This window comes from Ambystoma mexicanum, chromosome 6q (genome assembly GCF_040938575.1).
Source record: "Ambystoma mexicanum isolate Mex_15411 chromosome 6q, UKY_AmexF1_1, whole genome shotgun sequence".
Taxonomy (NCBI): Eukaryota; Metazoa; Chordata; class Amphibia; order Caudata; family Ambystomatidae; genus Ambystoma; species Ambystoma mexicanum.
The window spans coordinates 269,692,689-269,715,412 of NC_090937.1; the positions used below are offsets into that span (position 1 = coordinate 269,692,689).

At 48.6% G+C, this 22,724-nt stretch overlaps 1 protein-coding gene across 1 annotated transcript; it reads right to left on the minus strand.

The window, feature by feature from the left end:
* Positions 1-7,906: 7,906 nt before the first annotated feature.
* On the minus strand, positions 7,907-8,853 carry PIGY (phosphatidylinositol glycan anchor biosynthesis class Y). The gene has a single exon (XM_069630740.1). The coding sequence runs from the start codon at positions 8,715-8,717 to the stop codon at positions 8,502-8,504; it is 216 nt and encodes a 71-aa protein (XP_069486841.1). The 5' UTR covers positions 8,718-8,853; the 3' UTR covers positions 7,907-8,501.
* Between the last annotated feature and the right edge of the window lie 13,871 nt (positions 8,854-22,724).

Sequence of the window (22,724 nt, forward strand, 5' to 3'; positions counted from 1 at the left end):
TGCAATATGAGGATGCCAACGCATCATTAAGGCACAAGTCAAAGGAGGAAAGGGATAGCAGGAAAGTCCAACAAGACTGCAAGTTCCCCTCCGGAGAAGTACACAAGGGAGAAACCAAGAAAGAAAAACACCACAGACAGGCCACAGGGGAAGTATCAAACGCCATATGGTGAAAAAGGGACCCGTAGGAGGGGTCAGCAGCATCAGCCCAGCAGGGGTCCGGAATGGGCACCCCAGGGGACACTATTACCCTTCCCCCCACATAGTGACACAGAGGAAGGAGGAAGGCCTAGAAGGAGAGGGGGAGGCACAGTGTCAGTAAAAAAGAACTGGAAACAAATGCGAAGGCGGGATAAGAAGTGGGGAACACTTGGAGCCCAGTCCACCTAGGATCATAGGCAGAGGTGAGGGACCCCAGACTCACCCCTGGGGCATGTGCCCGCCTCGAGGAAAGCCTGCAACTCTGATCCAACCCACGAGAGAGTCATCAGTTTGGTGTGTGAGGGAAGAGGACGCCACAAGGTGAAACGAGCAGTCTGGAAATACAACTCCCCCTTCAGCACGCCCGGGGATGAAAGTGTGCAATCAAGCACACCTGGTTAGGGCGAGGCCCGCCGGGAATCATTCCTGGGGCGTGTGTGCACTCTGCTGAGAAGTCAACTGCCGGGTTTCCGGGACCTAGCGGGAGAGCACAGGAATTGGTCATCAATGGCCCCGTTGAAATTTGAGGAAGGAAAGAGGGGGCAGTAGGGCCAGAGTCCTCTCGGCACCACTAACATCCAGTGGACCCGGGCTGTAATTTCGAAAGACAGTGACGGAGCTTCGGCACCTCAGAACTAGGGGATTTGGGCCCCAATAATAGCAAGAGATACTCTTTGAGCAGGAACAGGCACAGAGTCACAACTCCCCCTCTTACAAGGACTCCTGACCCATCCATGGACTAGAGGGCGAAATTAGAGCAACTTGAGTACCAGAAACCAGAAGAGGGGAGAGCAAAATCCAATTCCAATAGGTCGGAAGTGGGGAGCGACACCATGTCCACCAAGGGTTAAATCGCCTCCCTCCGGGAGGAGATTAGAGGAATGAGGGCAGACATTGGCGGAAAAATAGACAGAATAAATGTGAGAATCGATAGCGTGGACGAGAGGCTGCAGGCGGTGGAAAATAAGCAGTCATCCCTCGAAACTTTGGAAACTCAGATGGATATGAGATTATCAGAATTGGAGAGGAGGGAGGGAGAAGTAGCTCTAAAAATTGACGATTTTGAAAAATAGAGAGAGAAGGAACAATCTGAGATTCTTTGGGATTCCGGAAAAAGATGGCAAAACAGAAGGAGACCTACGCAGAGTCATACACGAGGTGGTGAGAACACTGTTTGGCGATGAAAATATGGATGAGCTCAAACTGGAAAGGGTCCACAAAGCGGGAGCGACGGGAGGGGTCCGCGCTCAGTACTTGCAAATTCCCGCAACTACCCGGACAGACACAAAATCCTTGAGAAGGCAAGAGGGGCAAAATCCGTGGCCCTAGGCAATGTGCAGGTGGCAATATATCATGATTTATCTGCATTTACCCTGGCGAAGAGAGGCTTCTGTGCTCCCCTTACGTGGCTCAATGAGAAGGGGCAAGATACCAGTGGGGATTTCCCTTCTCCGTTGAGGTGGAGTGCTACAACGACAAACTGGTGTCCGAGGAGGATATAACGGTCACAGAAGAGTTGCTGGGAGCAGATGGGCCGATACTGGCGGACAACGGCAAAGAGCAGGAAGACAGGCGATGGCGCATAAAAGGTCAGAATAGGCGTAAAGTCCCGGGCTCCAGAAAATTCAGAACGCTTGGTTCCCCCCAGGCAGGCAACTCTTGAGCCAGGTGACTGGTGGGGGGAGGAGGTTCTAGGGTTTCAATGTTTCAGTTGGGAGGGACAGAAAGAAATTTGCAAAGGTTTATGTAAGTTGTAGAGAAAACAGAGGGGGCTCGAAATGGAGAGCTTGATTGAGCCGATCCGTGGGTGGGGAGGACCACTGGTGATTCAATCTCATCATATATGGGGATGAGTGTTTATGGTCTACGACATAAAAAAAAATATTAAACAAATATTTTTTAAAAAAATTACAAAGAAAAGAAAAGAAAAGAAAAGAAAGGAGGCGGGGTAGCTGTCTTGGCCTCGACCAGGTTGAGCTTCACGATGGATGCGGTTTTGTCTGGGCCCCAACAGGAGGTATGTGTTTGCAAAAGGTCATTTGCGTGGGGTTAGATACACTATTGATTCCATTTACGCCCCACATTTGCAACAATGCGAGTTCTGGGAGAGAGTTCGGGATAAATGTATTTAATTCTCTGAAGGTCAACCGATAGTGGGTGGGGACTTCAACATGGTGTTGGACCCGTAGATGGATTGAAAGAGGATGGGGCGGGGAGGGGGGCCGAGGGACTAATGAGTAAAATCAATCCAAGTGAATCAGAGCATTTTAAAGGGGTTAATGAGGTGCTAGGCATGTATGATTCTCTCCGCCCAGTACCAATCCCACTTTCTACTCAGCTGCCCACGTTTCTTTCTCGCGAATAGACTTGATCCTGGTGGAAAAGAACCTGAGAGATCTGGGTCTACAATCTCAAGTAGAACCGATCCCATGGTCGGACCATGATATGGTAGCGATCTCAGTGGACACGGGAGAACCAAAAAATCCCTGGGGAAGTTGGAGATGCAATGACTTTCTGTTAAAGGACAAGGGGGGTGCAATAGGAATTGCTTAGGGTGAATCAAGGAATACTTCCTATTTAACAATACGGGGGAGGTGGGAATCCAATCTGTCTGGGACGTTTCAAGGCAACCATGCGGGGGACTCTGATGAGAATAGGCATCGAGAAAAAGGGAGAAAAGGAGTCGAACGAGGTTAGGCTCCACAGGAAAACAGAGGAGATACAACCGGGAGGCACCCATTGGAAATATATCTTGCCCGCTAAAGCGGGTAAGCTCTGAAAATATAAGACCCAGTTGAAAGCTATACTGATGCAGGAAACAGAAGGAAAAAAAACTCTGTTCCTGAAACAGAAATACCAATAAAATGGGGACCGAGCAGACAAGATCTTGGCATGGAGACTGAGGGAAGAGAAAAAGAGGAGGGCCATCGGGGTTATAAGGACAGAGGATAACGGATACCTACACGATGTCTAGAGTATAGGGAGTGAGCTTTTAGATTATAGAACACTGTATGCATCGGAATGGATGGGGGAGGAGACCCAAATAGATGATTTCTTGAAAAAGCTACCAATTCCAGGACTCCCCAAAGAGATTGCGACAGCCTAGAAAACCAAATAACTGTAGAGGAGATCACACAGGCTACTGCAGGAATGAAAACTGGGTCTGCCCCAGGGGAGGATGGTTTTATGATACGATTTTATAAACTATTCAGATACCTGCTCCACGGTTAGCAAAGGTATACAAAGCGTGCTTGGAGGGCGAACCCCTCCCCCACCACGATGATGGCAGCAGTTATTGTTGCAATCCCAAAGGAAGGGAAATATCCCACCAGATGCTCCACCTATAGGTCAATTTCCCTTCTCAATGAAGACGTGAAAATACTGCCAAAAGTCCTGGGAACTAGACTGGAGGAGAGTATGCTGTTACTAGTACATGGAGACCAGGTGGGTTTTTATCAAGGATCAGACAACATTAGGAAGACAATTAACCTGATTCATGGGGTACAGGTGGGAGGCTTGGGTGCATGCTTAGTGACGCTGGACTCAGAAAAGGCTTTTGATAGGGTAGAGTGGCCCTTCATGATGAAGGTACTGGGGAAGATGGGGGATGGGTACACATTTTCTGAAATGGGTGACATAACTATACAACAGGGCCAGGGCGAGAGTGCGGATAAACGGGGGGCTTACAGAGACGTATCAGCTTACGAGAGGCACCAGGCAGGGATGTCCCCTGTCCCCGCTGCTGTATGCCCTAGCAATGGAGCCGCTAGCAATTGCAATTCGGATAAAGGAACAGATCAGTGGTATCATGAGGGGGGAGAACTAGAATGCAAAATCATTGTTTGCAGACGATGTATTGGCCTACCTCACAAATGTTTAGGTCTCCCTCCTAGCATTAATGGCTCAAATAGCAGAGTATGGCCTCCTGTCGGGGCTCAAAATCAATGTGGGGGAAGTCTGCTATCCTGCAGTTACTGGCGCAGAGCCCGCTCTTGGATAAGAAAAAAGGAGGTATCTGGGTATGACGGTTAACCAAAAAAGCATTCGATATCTGGGCATATGGGTGACAAGATTTGGGGGAAAATGGTGACGGCTAATTATAATCCCTTCTGCACACAGCTTAAGGCGGACTTGAAGAGATGGCTCCCTTTGATACTGACCTGGTACGGAAGGATGACCTCTATAAAAATGAATGTCCTCCCAGGCTGCTATACCCGTCTATGGGCATCCCAAATCAGCTCCCAGACAAGTTTTTTCCGAGAAGTCACAGGAGAGCTTTGGAGGTTTATATGGGGAAACAAGACGCCAAGGGTGAAAGTGGCAACACTTACCCTTCCAAGAGATAGGGTGGATTTGAGTTTCCTGATACCCACTGCTACTATCAGGCGGCACAAACCAGAGGGATGTTAGAACATATGAGGGAGGATTTGAGGATGTATTAGTCCATCTCAATTTGGAGGATCTGGTAGTGCATCCTCTGAAGGTTAGAGACTACTTCTGGGCCCCCCAGATCAATACCGGAACGTATGCGGTCACATCCTACAATGGGAGTCTTTTGGTCAGTCTGGCGGGATAGGATAGAAACACAAGGGTATACATCATGGCCCTCCCCTATGTCCTCAATATGGGGTCCCTCGTGAGAGGTGGGGCGCCAGGGAGTCACACATTCACAGAGGTGGTCGGATGCCGGTCTTGAAAGGGTGGGACAACTCTGAGGGTGGGCGCTTCCAGCAATGGGGTAACGTGCGTGACACAATGGGAGGGGACTCCATCACAATTTCTGAATACCTCTGCATTAAGGGTATAACAGACCCAAAGTGGGGTGGGGGGGCAGAAGTGGTGTCCAGAGATAGGTCCTGGACCGGTCAGGTACCAAATTATACAAAGCAATGAATGAAAATGGTTTACAGGGAGGGAAACATTCCAGAGATATTGGGAGGAGTTGGTGGGGGGAGAAGATCCCAGAGGAGGAATGGAAACAAATATATAGAGTGGTCTTCCAGGGAGGGTTGTTCACCTCCACAATAGAGCACAACTTTAAGCTGTTAATGGGGTGGCATGGGGACCCGGTGAAACTGTCTAAAATGTTTAAGGGAGTATCCCCACTTTGCCCTAGGGGTTGCAGGAACCCTAGAACACGTGGTGGTGGTGCCCCAAGGTACAAGTATTTTGGAAAGCGGTGCCGAGTTGGATGGAAGATGCAACTGGCATAGGGTTAGACCTAGACCTTCTGCAGTTGCTACTAGGGCGCACACAGAAAGATAGGGAAGAGCAGAGACTTCCGAAGATGTGGAAAGCCATGTTGAGAGCAGGGTGGCTGGCCATAGCCCAATGGTGGACGAAGGGAATGCTACCCACGAGAGAGGTGTGGGAAGGGAAAGTACAAAACATGATGGTTATGGAAAAGTCTCACAGCGGTGGAGAATAATAGAATGGAAGAATTTCATGCCCGGTGGTCTGCCCTCCTGCTGAAATGGGGGCTGGAGGATAGCAGCCAAGTAGACTAATCCAATGGGTGCACTAACTGCCATGGGGAAAAGTGCAAGGAGGAGAAGGGGGGGGGGGGACCGCGGAGGGGAGCCGAAAAGGGATATACACAGACACTAGTCCGACCTTCAGAACTGAGACACAGAGGTATTCTGCACCGTGGTTGGGGATGATGGGAAGGGATAAGAGGGAAGGGGGGGACATGGAGAGGAAAGGGGGCGGGGGGGGCTAGACTTATCGCCAAAGTGGGTTACACTTGAAAATGTTTGTCACATTGAAAACATCTGCTTCTCTTTAAAAATGCTAATAAAAATGAAGTAAAAAAAAATAAATAAGAACACGTCATCCTCATAAAGGGACACCAAGTGTCTAACACCTCCCACCTCTATACCTGCTTACAGATAATCCTGCCGTAAATGCACTGCCAGAGGCTCCAAAGCCAGAATGTACAACATCGGCGAGAGTGGGCACCCCTGCCGAGTTCCCCTTTGTATGTCCCAAAGCTCAGACACCAGTCTGCCAGACTTCAGTCTAGCCACCGGTTGTGTGCATAATAGCTCAATCCAGTGAATGAAGCCCACTCCAAACCCCCTGCAATGCTACATACATCCACTCCCAGAAGACAGAGTTGAAGGGTATAATAGCATTGAGGGAAGCCACAACATGCAGAGAGACTATCGAATTGGTTTGGTCAATATTATGTTGTAACCGGCAAAGATTCAAGGAAGTACTATGACCAGGCACAACGCCTGTTTGATCTGTGTGGATCAGAGTATTAATAGCGGTACGCATCCGTCCAGCTAGCAGTGTGGTAAGCAGTTTAATATCGCAATTCAACATGGCTAAGAGACGGTAGGATTCACATCGCTCAGGCAGCTTTCCTGACTTGGGAATGGGGATCACCAGCATTTCCCTCATGCTGGCAGGGGGTAAACATTTTTCATAGGCCTCTTCAAAAACCTTCTGCAGTACCGGGGCAAGCGTGGGGCAGTATTCCTTATAAAACACAGCCGGGAGTCCATCATTACCCAGTGTCTTGCCAGAGGTGAGAGAGGAGATAGCCTCACCCAGCTCCTCTGCAGTGAAGGGCCGCTCCAGAAACCGGACCTGGTCCGTGTTGAGCCAGATCAGGGAGAACACAGACCTATCTTCTCTGGGTTGACAGGCGGACGTTTATACAGTTGGGTATAAAAAGGTATCATTTATTGCCACCATAGGGCACCACACTCGTATATCAGTGTAATTGCACTTCTAGGTTGCTCTCTTTTGCATAGCCAGGTTAGCCTCTTCCCAAATTTATCAGCGTGTTGTGCCACCAGTGCTGTGTAATCAAATTTACATAGCCTTTCCCAGGCTTCAGTGCATTGTAGCCGTACCCCCAATAAGTTCTGTTTTTATAGTCAGTGCCACGGAGGAAACAGATTCCAGTATGCAGATCCTGTCCTCCAGAAATGATAGCTCATTTTGCAGCTGTTTCCGGATGTCCCCAGCCCCAGCTATTATTCCCCCCCTCCGATTACCTCTTTTAATGTCTCTCAAATAGTTCCCCAGCTGCCGGCAATCCCAGAATTGTGTTGTAGAAAGTGACCCAGAGTTTCCTGCAGCCTCTCCCTAAAGAGGTGTGGATCCACTGGCATGCGCCATGTTGGTTTTCGAGCTCTAGGTGCCTACTTTCCTATGTAACCATGAACGGGAAGTGGTCAGACACAGAGCGCCCCATGTATTCCGCTCCAGTAAATTCTGTTAGGTGTTCAGTATCAAAAATAAAAATCTATTCTAGTGTGCAGCCCGTGAGGGGATGAGTAAAATGAGTATCCCTTAATGTTCGGGATCAATTTTCTCCAAATATCCACCAAAGCTAAATCCGAAAGAGCTGAATTTAGGGCCCCAGCAGCAGGAAAAATCCCACCATGGGGGTGCTAGATCTGTCCAATAATGGGTCACAGATGCAATTAAAATCACCCCCAGCCCTACAAAAACAAGGTGTCCCGTTGTAGAGCTAGCAGACCACATAGCGAGCACACATGAGCCGGAATTGAGTGGTTAGGAGAGTAGGAATTAACAGTGCACAGTTCCGGATGACCTATGTAGTAGCCATGCAGTATCACGTATCGCCCTTCCGTGTCTGCCTTCACCTCCAATAGCTGGAATGGAATCACTAGCGAACTTAGAGTATACAAAGCCATAACCAAACCCTCCCCATCGGGCGACAACCATATTAAAAGAAAAGATGTTTTTATTGATTTTAAAACATATTCCAAACACCAACATGGTCACAGAACAACATCAGCATCTGTTACATTTAACATTCTTGTATCATACCCCCTACCCAACTCGCTCCCCCCTCACTCTCCCGTACCTTCCCTTCCAACTCCTCCCCCTCCCCTTGCCTAAAGTACTATCTGCCCAGAATGGATAAGAAGTAAGCCATACAGCATATAAACCTCCTCAGGTCACTGTGGAGGGACATGAGGGACAGCCTCAAAGAAATAAATGTTGACTGAGGGCAACGTTACATTAACACTGAAGTTGCATGCGGGGGACACACAATTTTTCATATTCTCAAACTGATATAAGTTGATAGAAACACCTTTTGTTTTCATTTGCACTTAGTGGTAAAGAAAGGTCTGCTGAAACGGCAACACAAATCTAAAACTACAGCAGAGGTCTCAATATCAGCCATTCTGTACTGTTCAGTGCAGTCACGTGGTACGCCTGGCAAACAAAACTGGAACCTCTACAGCAATAAGCAAACTTTATTCAGCATCAAAGGTGGCACGTCTGGACTATATACATAAGGGGCCCCTTAATAACTAATTGTGCCGGAAAAGTTTAATACCCATCCAAGTCCAAAGGTGGAAGAAGACATAAATTGGTATGGTGACTGGAAGGAGCAAGCTGTAGAAACACAGGCTTGATGTGCTTGTGCAGCCACGGGGGAAGTCTTCGTCCACAGAGGCGGAATAGAAGAGCCCAGCCAAGGACAGAAGTGGGACGAGCACAGTCATGGTAGGCAGCGACAGAAACATGGCAGGGATCTACTTTTCGAGCAACTGCTCCCTTGCACCAAAATAATGAGCATCCATGTGTCTGTATGGTCTCAGTGGCTTACAGTTGGAAGAAAGGCCGCTCTAGGTTTCTTTTGATTCCGGTTTTGGGGTATCCTTCTGGATCATCCTAGCATCCTGTGGGATCATGTTCGGAATTCCATCAATAATGGGATAGGCAATACCCAGCTCCTGGTTGATCAGTTCATTTGTGGACTCGTCATACCTAGCAAAATACAGAACCATCAGAAATGTTACTAAACAGGAAATGGTTAACAGGACAACGCTTTTCAGACTACTTCATAGATTAGAAAAAATGAAGTTGAGATAATTAAAAACATTCCATAGTTGGACAATTATTTTTTCCAATAAGTTTTTATTAACAATTTTCAATGCAACAGGCAAACATAAACCCCATTCCCACAACAATTCCCCCACCCCCTCCACCACCCTCCCAACCCACTTCCCCCCAGATCCAAGAGGTCTGATGATAACAAGACAAACAGATTAGAAATAGAAATATGATAGATGTTATATTGGCCAGGGTGCCAGGTTGGGCCGTTGAATCCTGTATTCTAGCCGGCTACTCCTAATGGTGGGTGCGCTAAAATAGCCGGTCTTTACAGGTCCGAATCGTCCTGTGGGCTAATAATGCCCAGTAATTCCATGGCCTTGGGGCACCAGGCCCGGCAGGCACCCACTTTTAGGTACGATATCAAATTAGCCCAGTCCGACATGAATCGCATGTGAAGCCCCTGGATAGAGTAGGTGAGCCACTCCAAGGCCACCAGCGACCACAGCTTAGCAATCTACTAATGCTCCTGTAGGGGGTTCCCTCGACTTCCACTTCCGGGCAAGGACCAGCGCAGCCGTCAACATCATTATCACATAAAGTTTGCGGTCCGCTCTAGTGGCAAGCGTTGTCACATCCCGTTGAGGCCCAATAAGTCCAGCCCTCTGTTTTGACATTGCTTTACTCCCAGCACCTGGGCCACCACAGCCTGGACCCAAGACCAAAAGGGATAACATTTTTGGGCACTCCCACCAGACATGAGCCCAGGAGCCTACTGCGCCGCAGTCCCTCCAACACAGCTCTGATACGTTGGGGGTATATTTTATTTAACCTGAATGGGGTTAGGTGCCACCTCAGCATCAGTTTCAGCCACATCTCCTAAATTTGAATGGATCGTGCAAGTTTCGGGATCCAAGTCCACAACCTTACCCATTCCGGTTCCTCTATGCCCGTCCCTACATCCTGCTCCCATTTGACCATATAGTTCCTTGGCTGCAAGGTTTCTTGCCGCTTAATGAGTTTATAAATGGACGACTCCACCCCCTTGTCCCCTGTGTCTGTATCTAGGTACTTTTCGAATTGGGTGAGGGGGCGCGTGCCCGCCTGCTTGAGTGACGGCTGGGAGATCCAGTGCCTGATCTGGAGATAGGAAATTTCTGCTTCTACCCCAAACCGAAGTCCTCCTTGCACTGCTCAAATTGTTTCACCTCGCCCCCCATCCACATATCCCACACCATCGGCAGCCCCACTGGAGCCAAGGATCAAAGGTCTGTTCGTTGGTGACTGCTGGTGTGAATTGCAGGTTCCCATGCAGGGGCATACACGGGGATGGGAAGGTGGTAATGTGTGCCCTATTAATAGCTTGATCCCATGCATCTCCTGTAGTCGATGTTATATCACTACAATACATTTGGAACAGTCCATCGTGTTTCGGCAGCCACAAAACCGCCTCCAGGTCCTTTCCCACCACCGCTCTATCCATCTGCCTCCACACCTTCCCTCTGTCATTTCTTTGCCAATCTCTGAAGACTCTAATCTGTACTGCCAGGTAGTATATCCTGAAATCCGGCTCCCCCACAACCCCCCACCCCTATCAGACAAAGTTTTCATGAAGGAGGCGGCCACTCTCAGGCGTTTTCAGTTCCAGACAAAGCAGCTGGTTATCTTTTGTAGGGTCCTAAAGAAAGTTGCCGGGAATCGAACAGGGAGGGCTGAAAAATGGTAAAGGAGCAGCGGCAAGATGGTCATTTTAGGGCATTGATTCTACCCAACCACGAGATTTCGAGGGGGCCCCAATCCACCAGTTTTGATTTCACCTTCTGAAGGAGCAGAGGAAAGTTTGCTGTGTATAATTCCCCCATGTTCTTGGTCAGATGTATTCCCAAGTACTTTAGCGAGGAGTCAACCCATCTATAGTTATAAGCCTTCCTGAGGTCCTGGACCGCACTAGCTGACAAGGTTAGAGGGAGCGCTTCAGATTTTGTGGGAATTGATTTTCAGGCCTGCTACTTGGCCGAACCTGTCCAATTCCCTCACCACTGCCAGCAGGGAGGTGATCGGTTGGGTCAGCGACAAGATCATGTCATCTGCGAAGGCCGCAATCTTGTGTTCCTCGCCGCCAAACGGAACCTCCTTTATATCCCCGGTCGCTCTCACCGTCTCCAGGAACAGTTCCAGGTGAAGGGCGTAGAGGAGCGGTGACAACGGGCAGTCCTGCTTCGTGCCCCTTCCCACCCGAACAGGGGCTGATACCTGGCCGTTTATTGCTAGCCGGATTATTGGGTTCCGGTAATTTGCCCTTACTCGCGAGATGAAACCCGGCCCAAACCTCATTTTGCCCATGGCCACATACAGAAACCCCCATTCGACCCGATCGAAAACCTTCTCGGCGTCGATTGCCAGGAGAAGGGCCGTGATGTTCTTTTCTGTGTCTTTTCGATCAGGTGGACCAGTCGTCTAACATTGTCCGATGTTTGCCTCCCTTTAATAAAACCCGACTGGGCCATGTGTATTAGTTTGGGGAGGATTGATTCAAGGCGGTTGGCGAGGATCTTGGTGTGTATTTTGGCATCTACGTTTATTAAGGCTATTGGTCGGTAGGAAGCACAGTCGGTCCGGTCTTTGCCCTTCTTGTGTATTAGTAGAGTTGGGGAGATTTCCTGTGGTCCCTATGTAGTTAAACATTTTGGTAAGAATGGGGATTAGAACTTCTTTATATGTCTTGTAAAATTCGGGTAGAAGCCCATCTGGGCCTGGGGCTTTGTCGCACGGTAGGTTATTAATCACCCTTCTAACTTCATCCGTAGTGATCTCCCCCTCCAGCACCTCCCGGTCTTCCTGTGAGATCCGACGTCAGCCCGCTTGTCGTAGGTACGCTTCCTGATCTGGACTTGCAGGTTCCCCATATGTGTAGAGGTCTGCATAAAATTTGCAAAATTCCCCCTCTATGTCGGGATTCTTGGCAAGAAGGGCCCCTCCCTCCCCCTTTATTTTTAGGATCGTTTTGTCACCTGCCTCCTTCCTTAGCTTTCTGGCCAGCAAGCGGTCCGCCTTATTGCCTTTAATATAGATCCTTTGACGCAGCCAGAGCAGATTCCGCTTGGCCGCCCTTGTTTGTATAAGGTTCAGCTGACCCCTCACTGCTCTATATTCCCTCTTAGTAGCTGCTGACATCCTACCTCCCATACGAGCCATGACCTCCTTGAGTCTAGCTTCCAGTTGTTGCTCCTCCAATCTCAGCTCCCGTTCCCTTCTGGCCTTAAGTACTATGATCCTGCCTCTAAGCGTAACTTTGAGGGCTTCCACTAATTTTGAGGGGTTGTGTCCTCCCATTTATCGCGGTTGGAGTACTCAAGAACTTCCTCCTCCGTTTCCTTGACCAGGAGTGGATCCCCGAACGGCCCAGTCGGGTACCTCCATTTCTGCATTTCTCTGGGCCCCTTTGATCTAGCTATTGAAAGGGTAAGTGGAGAGTGGTCTCCAAGGGCCATCGCCCCTATTTCCAAGGCTATGGCCCTTCTCAACAGTGGTTTCGATATCCAAGCATAGTCTATCCGTGAGTGTGACCTATGTGCATGTGAATAGAAAGTATATCCCTCAGTATCGCCGTATAGCTCGCGCTGTTACACCTTTTAGGCGATGGTCGCTGTTCTACAAAAGAAGGCTTTGTGGATCAATACAACGTTCCGCCACATCCTGCCTATGCAAGTATCAGCAGTCTAGTCGTTCTACGTCCGCAACGGACGTCGATTGCAAGTCATGTGATCCCATTAAAACACCAGCGAGGCTCTCTTTGTTGCGTCGCTACTGTTAGCAGAGACGCTCCGTAAGTTCGTTTTCAGGGATATTCTTATTCCTCTGAATTTGCCTTCCTTCCCCTTCTAAGCTAATATCTTAACTGTTATTTCTCACTATCTCAGAACACTTTTGCAGCATCAGTCCCACTCGGCCCACTTGAATCAGACCGTACTTCAGAGTCCTTCTGACCCAGCCACCGGTCGGGTGAAAGCTCGATCCCAATCCTTTCTTATACAGGGAGTCATTCCTTTCATTATTCTGCATTTACCTTTCCCAAATACCCGTACTCACTCACCTTCATCTTGTAGGAACCTCTGGGATTTCTTGGATTTCGATTCCAGGCGGATTCCATTTCCAGGGTGTCTCTTCATCCCATCTAACGCCCTTTTCCTGTATTGGATTCCCGTAGGATCTTCTTCCTTTAATTCCACCGCATTCATTTATTTTTATCTCTCTCCTTTCTCATACTCACCTATCGTTCTCCTTACCCCGTAGAATACAGACTTCCGTACCGCAGAGAATCCACGCCAGAAAATCTCATCCACCTGAGGGCCATCTCGTCCAGGGTTTTCTTCCCCAGAGGGTTTCCCTGGGGTTCATGTTCCTTCCCCGTGGGTTTTCCGTGGCGGTGGGGGAGCAGGGTCCTCAGGGAGTCTCTTTCTTTCTGCCATTGCTGCTTCTGGACCGTCATACTGACCAAATTAGTGCCCTTTGTTGAAATATTCAAATTGAACTTGTCTATTGCTCAGAATTTCAAAGTTACAGTAACAGTAACACGCGCCATGTATCAACCAGGGCCAGGTCCCGCATTTTTTCACCAGGTCCCCTGATGGTCCCCCCTGTGCGTCCCATGAGGTGGAACTCCTGTCTTTGGCGGGGTCCCAGCCTAAGTTAAAGTCTCCCATTAGGAGGATATTTGCCTTGGCAAATTTCCCTAGGCGGGTGACAATGTTTTGTATATAGGAGTCTTGGGCCTGGTTAGGTGCATAAAGGGATGCTACCGTGAAGGACTCCACCTTACCTTCGAGTATCACCGCTAAATATCTGCCTTGGTTATCCATCTGCATATCCCTGATGGTCAGATCCAGCCCATCTCTCAGTGCGATTAATACTCCCCCCTTCTTGCTAGCCTGTGTAGCCTGTACCACTCATGAGTAACCCCGGAATCTTATCCTATGGGTGTCCCTAGTGTGCACATGGGTCTCCTGCATTGCTACTACGTGGGGGTGTTCCCGCTTGAGGAATCTCCCCACCTTCTTCCTCTTGACCTGGGAATGGAGGCTGTTAACATTTAACGAGAGCACCTTCAGTGCCTCAGTGCTAGTCATATGGACAGGATGTGCAAGATCTTGTTAACCCAGTTGTTCATCCTGGACCCCTTGCCGTATACTCCTTGATGTGTTCTCTCGATTCATGGGCCGCTGGATGGGTCCTCATGACCCGAACCTTGGATCTTCCCTCCCCCTCCTCTTCCCCCCTCCCAACACCTGTTATGTCACACGGGAAACGGGGGTCTGCCGCTCTCTTCCCCTCCTGGCGAGTCTACCCGCGCATCTGCTTCCGGGGGCTCGCCGGGAGGGGAGTGGCGGGCTACAGGGCTGGCGGCCTTCGGCGCATGCGCGGAAGGCCTCTCTCTCGGCTCCGCGCATGCGCCGTGGGCCGAACTCATCTCCCTAGCGGGGCTTGCTTCTCAAGCCTCGTTATGGGTCCGCCGGCGTCCGGAAACGGAACGGCTTGCGTCCCAGGCCTTTCGGGCGCCGGCGGCCCATAAAAGAGGCCGCAATTCTCAGCGAGTCGCGTCTCAACGCGGTTCGCTTCGCTTGCCTCGTTGTTCTTGCCTCCTACACTTACCTGTGGCCTGTCCTGGGCCAGCTTGCCTCCTGCACTTACCTGTGGCCTGTTCTGGACCAGCTTGCCTCCTGCACTTACCTGTGGCCTGTTCTGGGCCAGCTTACCTCCTGCACTTACCTGTGGCCTGTCCTGGGTCAGCTTACCTCCATTCTTTACCCGTGGCCTGTCCTGGGTCAGCTTACCTTCAGTCCTTACCTGTGGCCTGTCCTGGGTCAGCCTATCTCCTGCCCTTACCTGTGGCCTGTCCTGGGTCAGCCTACCTCCTGCCCTTACCTGTGGCCTGTCCTGGGTCAGCCAGTCTTCAACCCATACCTGTGGCTTGTCTTGAGCCAGCATACCTCCAGCCTTACCTGTGGCCTGTCCTGGGTCAGCCAGTCTCCAGCCTTACCTGTGGCCTGTCCTGGGTCAGCCAGTCTCCAGCCTTACCTGTGGCCATTCCTGAGCCAACCTACCTTCAGCCTTACCTGGGGCCTGTCCTGAGCCTGCCTGCCTCCAGCCCTGACTTGTTGTCGGCACTGGGTCTGTCCATCGTCAGACTTACCCGGGACTTGCCTAGTACCAGCTAGTCTCCAGCTGTTCTCTCTCTCTTCCTGTTTTGCCTACCTCCGAACCTAATCCTGCAAACCTCTGGAACTATCAGCACCAACCGGACTTTCTATCAGCTGTAATTCCTCACTGTTACATTGGTTCCGGAAGCTTCATGATATCTACAATCGGCTCTACCTAAAACTACAGTGTCACCATCTTGAGCCATCAATCCTCGAGTCACGCTCATCTGGACAGTACTTATCGTGACATTGGGGGTCGGTCCACCCTTCACCCGGTTCCTCTTTTGGGTGGCGGAGGGGCTGATTCCTCGTGCCGCTAATTCATCAGTTCCTGGACTCCAGACTGGCGACCTCAGCAAGACCAACCACCAAGATTACAGGTACGCGGTCCTCTCGGGCCGATCAGCTTAACAACACCCTTCCCGGCGAATCCGGCTGGCACCAAGCCCCCCCTCGTGATTTGTCTACGAGGGCCGAACTCAATAACAAACCCAGAAACTCTCCACACAGAATTTGTGGAACTCCCCTTCCCATTCCAAGATGTCGGGTCCCTCCCTCCCCCTCGTTGCAACCCGCTATTGTATAGGCGATAGCATCTGCTAGTCTAATACGCACGATAGTTAAATCCTGTTTGTGCCCTTCCCAGGGTTGATATCGGGATATGGTTCGTGCTCCTTATTTTCCTTTTAAGTCCCTCTTCCCGGGCTGGTCCTCCCGCTCCGACACCTGGTCCTGGGACTGGGATCCATGCTGGAAATGTTTTCGCCCTCTCCTTGATTTCTTTGGGCCCGCTTCTGACCATTCCCAGGGCTTCCTGGCGATTGCTTGCCCAGTCGGGGATGGTCGTGGCGGTGTCGTCCTCTAGGCCCAATAGAGATGTTCCTTGGTCACAGGTCGTAATTTTATGGATCTTCCCCTGCCAAAGAAAGCGGATGGCAAATGGATGGAGCCACCTGTACCGCACTTGGTTTTCTCTCAGATGGGCCAGGACTGGAGCCATGCGCCGTCTCCTATTCAAGGTAATTTGGTATAGATCTTGATATAGCTGAATTTCTGTACCATTGTGGGTTATCTTGCCCGCCTTCCTGGCTGCTTGCAGGACCCTCTCTTTCTGTGTATAACTATCGAACGCCACCAATATATCCCGTGGTCTCGCTCCCGGTTCCTGGCGCTTCGGCTCAGCCCTGTGGACCCTGTCTAACTTAATCGATCTGGTCAGCTTCCAAGAGGTCCCCGAACATAGATTTCATTGTTTCGGCCAGCTCGTGATCTTGAACTGCTTCTGGCAGGGACCTGTTCTCCAGGTCCTCGGCCCTCAATTCAAGGTTGTGTGTTGCTGCAGCTAGGGTTTCCAATCGGGAATCCGCTTTTCCTGCGTCTTCTGTCAGCTCCTGTATGGCCCTCTCATTCGTGTCCACCCTCTCTTCCATTTTGTTGAGATGCCTTTTTATGTCTTGTAGGCCCTCGGCCAGGTCCTCCCTTAGCACGTCCAGCTGTTTCTGGCCTGCTTCCGTGATTTTCTCTACGATTTCTCCAAGAAGAGTCCTGAGTAGCGACTGAGTAACCAGAGGGTCTTGGCGGTCTTGTGTGAAGACCGAGATCGACTGCGCGGATCAGTCTTTTGGATCCTGAAGACTCTGCCCTGCACGGTCCTTGGCCCAGATCTGGGCCAGTGACCCCTCCTGAAGCTTTTTCGCCATCTTGGAGGAGGCTGGGGTGTCCTTGGATTTACTTCTGGACATCTTGCCTGGGCCAGGGAGACCATAGCCATCAGATGGACGTGGTGTGCAAAAGGAAATGGTAAAAAAAAGCCAATTAGAGAAATAAAAGCAAAATGGTGAAAGCAAAAATTCAGTCTGTGTCAAAAAAATTATCTGAACGAAATATGACCTTTCAAATGTCATGAATCATCCTGAAGCGTGTGGGGAAGGAATCACAATTACTGCTTTACACCACCTTTTGTTGGCGGTAAGTGGCACTATATAAGTAGCTGGCGAACAAAAAATATAATGAAGTAAGTTAAGTATGTGCTTACTGTGACCATGTGGGTTGAGATGGAAAAATATTGTGTGGAACGTACCAGACTGTAAAGCTGCAGTCTTCTGTCAGTGTCCTGCATGGTGCTGGGCACGTGCATGTAGCCCAAGGCTTCCCTGTATGTGAGTTGCCTAGGCAACGGAACTACTTTTGTCTACTCGTAGACGCGATGCGTGCACCAATCACGCGTCGAGAATGGTGGGTGTGAATGCTAATCGGAATACTGAATGTGTTTGCGGAACCCGAAAGCTTCCCTGTAAGTCCGTTGCCTAGCAACTAGACTCAATTGGTATGATTGCAGCCGCGTCACGTGAGGATGTCACATGGCGCGGATGCGGCTATACATTATATATATATATATATATATATATATGTTATTGAAAAATGTTATTAAAAAAAATATTGTAATGGAAGCTCTGGATACCCTGAGAATGCTGGTAGACTTGGAGTGGTGTACAATAAACTTACAGGATCAAAAAGGTATTGAAAAAAAATATAGACATAAAAGAAATACTCATTTGCATACGTGAAAAGTAAATAATGCATGACAATTATGAAAATATACCATTAATTGTTGTACAAATAAATATTAAAAAATAAAATAAAGAAAGACACTGGATAACCACAGTACCCAGGTGGTGTCGCTGTGGGCGGCACCTTGGGTCCCAGACGGTAGTCCGGGAAAGGAGACTGGAGTTTATAACTTGAAATCTAATGGCATCACTAGCCTGTGTATTGATAAACATGATGTCTTGATAAGTAATCAGTTATAACACCTCCTTTGCACAACATGGTATAGTCTGTATAATTCACATTGTATGGTAAACTGAATTAAAGGTAGCTAAATACATCATAATGTTCAGATAAAACAATGGAAATTGATCTCTTCATTGAGACCATTAGTAGTCAGGCTCCCCAATTCAAGACATCATGTTTATCAATACACAGGCTAGTGATGCCATTAGATTTCAAGTTATAAACTCCACAGTCTCCTTTCCCGGACTACCGTCTGGGACCCAAGGTGCCACCCAGAGCGACACCACCTGGGTACTGTGGTTATCCAGTGTCATTCTTTATTCTGATTTGTCCTTATTTTTTAATATCTATTTGTACAACAATTACTGGTATATTTTCATAATTGTCATGCATTATTTACTTTTCACGTATGCAAATGAGTATTTCTTTTATGTCTATATTTTTTTCAATACCTTTTTGATCCCGTAAGTTTACTGTACACCACTCCCAAGTCTACCAGCATTCTCAGGGTATCCAGAGCGGCCATTACAATAATTTTTTTAGTAACACTCATTTATATATAGCCGCATCTGCGCCACGTGACATCCTCACGCGACGCGGCTGCAATCATACCAATTGAGCCTAGCTGCTAGGCAACGGACTTACAGGGAAGCCTTTGGGCTCCGCAAACCCATTCAGTGTTCCGATTAGCATTCACACCCACCATTCCCGCCGCGTGATTGGTGCACGCATTGTGTCTACGAGTAGACAAAAGTAGTTCTGTTGCCTAGGCAACTCACGTACAGGGAAGCCTTGGGCTACATGCACGCGCCCAGCACCTTGCACGACACTGACAGAAGACTGCAGCTTTACAGTCTAGTACGTTCCACACAACATTTTTCCATCTCAACCCACATGGTCACAGTAAGCACATACTTACCTTACTTCATATATATTTTTTGTTCACCAGCTACTTATATGCCGCCACTTACCCGCCAACAAAAGGTGGTGTAAAGCAGTAATTGTGATTCCTTCCCCACACGCTTCAGGATGATTCCTGACATTTGAAAGGTCATATTTCGTTCAGGTAATTTGACACAGACTGAATTTTCGCTTTCACCATTTTGCTTTTATTTCTCCAATTGGCTTTTATTACCATTTCCTTTAGCACACCGCGTCCATCTGACGGCAATTGAAATTCTCCACAATTGGTATGTTACCTTTATACAAATGGCATATTTTCCCATGTTTGTGATAAATGTGTGAGGTCTATCTTTTTACAAATGACATATTTTCCTGTGTTTTTGATAAATGTGTTGTGTTCAGTATTTGACTCGCCCTGATGAAGGAGATTCCCCTCCGAAATGCATTGGCAAATGAAGTCTATACTTAAAGATGATTAGACTGCTTCCTCAATAAGAAGTCATTAGTGACAATTATTTGAAAACTTACCTTTTGGATAAAAATTGGATTTAAAGCAATAAGGAACAGTGTCACTTGTGATGTTTTTTTTAAACTTGTATTGATCTACTCCCAAATTTATTAACCAACAACTTAACATTTAAAACGAAAGACTTTGAAGATATCATCCCAGTTGGGATCAAAAGGAGAGCGGCAGCATGGCTTGGTTTATTACTAAGCCTTCTTGTATGCATATATGTGGAGTCAGGGTGTCTCCAGACTCTTCGCTGTCAGCTCCCAACAAGATTGTTTTGCAAATGCATAAGTCAGTGAAGTTGCTCGAAACTCTTTAGTTTTATCTTATGATCTAATCATTAGATATCTTATGGTTGTGAGCCGCCTCCCGGTCCCCTCAGATGCGGGTTCCGAGTCTCCTTGACAGGCGGGCCGCCGTGGCACCCCCCGCGATGTCGGCCCTGCCTCCCATTCCAGGCCGCGGTCCTGCAGCCGCCCGCCGAGCATCCCGCCCTACTATCTCTGGTTGCGGCGGGTGCCAGCTGCTCCCCCTGATCCGCGGGGTGCCACGGCTCGGCGATCAACAGAGGTTGCACCCCAGCAGGCAGCACCTACCCCGCCATTGCTGTGGCCGCAGCCCCTCCCCCCCAACACCCCCTCCCGAGGCCTCCGGGTCCGCCTTGGCCCACGGCCGTCTCTTGGCACGGCACCTGTCTCCTCCATCCCGGGCAGCAGGCCACGGGGCTCGCCGTTTCTCAGCGGAGCGTGGCAGCCCCAGCAGGGCTAGTTCATCGGTCACCTGGTCCCTCAGTGTCTGCACTGCTTCAATCATTTCCCAGGGAGGGCAATTTCACCTTCAAAGCCGCTTCTGCGTGCTGAGCTCGGGGCAATGCGTCTTCACACGCCCGCCGCCATCTTGGAATCCATAGTTGGACAATTTTAATTAGTACTCTAGCCCACAAAATGCTTTGCTACCAATAGGGCAGGCAGACACTTCCAACAGTGTTTTTAGGCTCAGTTAGACATGCAAACAGTCTGCAGGTCCTCACAAACGAGACAAGCACCTATAATTTGATTCTTGCTTGCCCAGAAAACCAATGAATGTAGGTGAACAAACACTAGCTACCACTTCATTTTATCCCTAAATTAGCTACACACATCTTTCTGAAACTGTAACATTTGCCATGTATGAAAAACAAAGATGTTTGCAATAACCTTATGTAAAAGGTCAATGACGAGACCAGCTGCTCTATTCCTGTGTGCAGCCATTTCCTCTCACAAACGGCATGCTAACAGTGACTTACCAGCAGATGATTGTGTTTAAATGAATCATTTCCGATGAACAACGCAAGAGGGCATGTCATTTTAGTACACTCGCCCGCAGAGGCTTACTCGTCATTCAGCACACTATGAAAATGCCAAAAGTAGGTTGATGCATATAGAAACATAACATTGGACTTCCATTATGTATACATATATATTTCTTATATTTCTTATACATAAATATCTTATCACCTTTTCGCTCACTTCATTTGGAAATGTTTCTGGCGCAAATAATCTGCAGTTCCCCTTAGTCTGGCCCACCACAGAAAGTTTGCAAATTACATCCGACCCCCGAGCAATGGCAAGTTGTGCACCCCTATATAATGAATACACAAAGCTAACTAGATGTTTATGCAAAGTAGTGATCAATAGTTCCATCCAGTCTGTACATACACTGATCTGCTGCAATACCATACACTATAGTTAACCTCCAGAGCTTGCTTTGCGCTACGATTATGACTGCATCATATATCAGCACCTGCAGGAGAGAGCTGGTCGATCTTGATGTGGGGAACGCAAGCAGAATCTGTAAGTTACTGTCCGCATTTCATGCCAGCCCACTGGGCCTTTCCCCAGCCTTCACCCTCTCCGTGGGAGGCAGTGCCCCAGGCCCAATTCTCCCCTGGACTGCGACACCTTGATGTGAAGGGCTGCATCTGGCACCCTTGATGTAAGAGGAAAGAAAGTAAGACTACACAGAGTGGATGGTTTAGCAGGCAGAGAACTGGGAAAACCAGGGAAAATATAGTTTGCGGCCATTTCACTTTTAGGGTAGCTGGAATTGAGCAAGAATGTGTAAAGTTAGGATGTCAAGAGTTAGGGATCAACTCATCAGTTGAGTGCCATTTGCAGATGTATGCGACCAACAGTCACAGAACTAGGATTGCCATCAAAAGCATTTGGCCATGTGATAAAGTACATTTTGAAAAGTCTTTACACTCCAATATGATGCACCATCCCCAAGAAAATGAAATATAGTTGACAAAATGAGATACTAACGTAAACATTACTGAAAAATATTGAGACAATGCAATGTTTTACAGCACAATGCTATAATTATGCATTTAACAACATTTTTAGAAATGGAATGGCAGGACTGTCTGAAAAAAAAAGATACTTTTAAAAAAACAGTTTTATTGATTTTATTACAAACAAACCAAATTTACAGTGCAAATGATCATTTAAATACACATTGCTTCATTTAAGTCCACTGTTTCTCCCCTTCCCGCCCCCCACCCCCTTTCAAGCCCATTGCCCTGCTTTTCCTGTTGTCGCATCCTGCAATAGGGATTCCTTTTCAGCAGTGTCTGTTGGATCCCGGTCACTTGACTCTTCATACGTGGGTGCAAATAGTTCAGCTATTAGTTGCCTCCAACCTGGGAAGGTTCCAGCCTCTTGCTCCCCCTCGCCACTGCACGCTTCCTGCCATACCGTGGTTTCTGCCTCGGCACATCTTTGTAAATCTTTCCACCATATTTCCAATCTTGGTCTATAGCATGCCTTCCACCCCATGGCAATTCTTCTCTTTGCTATAACATACGCCAGATCTTTCAATTTGCTCACATGCTTCAGTTTGTGTGGTCTTGGGAACCCTCCTATCAGGCAAGCCCATGCTGTATCTACCTCAATTTTGATCCCTCTGTCTTCCATCTTGTGAGCTATTTCTCCCCAGAATCTCTCTATTATTGGGCATGACCAGAACATGTGGACCATTCCCGCATTTTCTTCATTACACTTGGGGCATGATTGCCGTCCTGCATTTTTAAATTTGGCTATCCTTGTTACGCTCACCTGGCTCCCAGAGAGGCGTCGATCTGGACTGCTGCGATCTCCACCAATGTGACGCGTAGGGCCGAGATGACGGACTGGACTGGCCAACCTAGCTTTGTTTGCTTGGCCCGTAGGAATATTCTTCTGATGATTTAAAAAGATGAGCTCTCCACCCTGCATTGAGCGCAGGGGCGCATAGATAACCAGTTGCTTCACTGG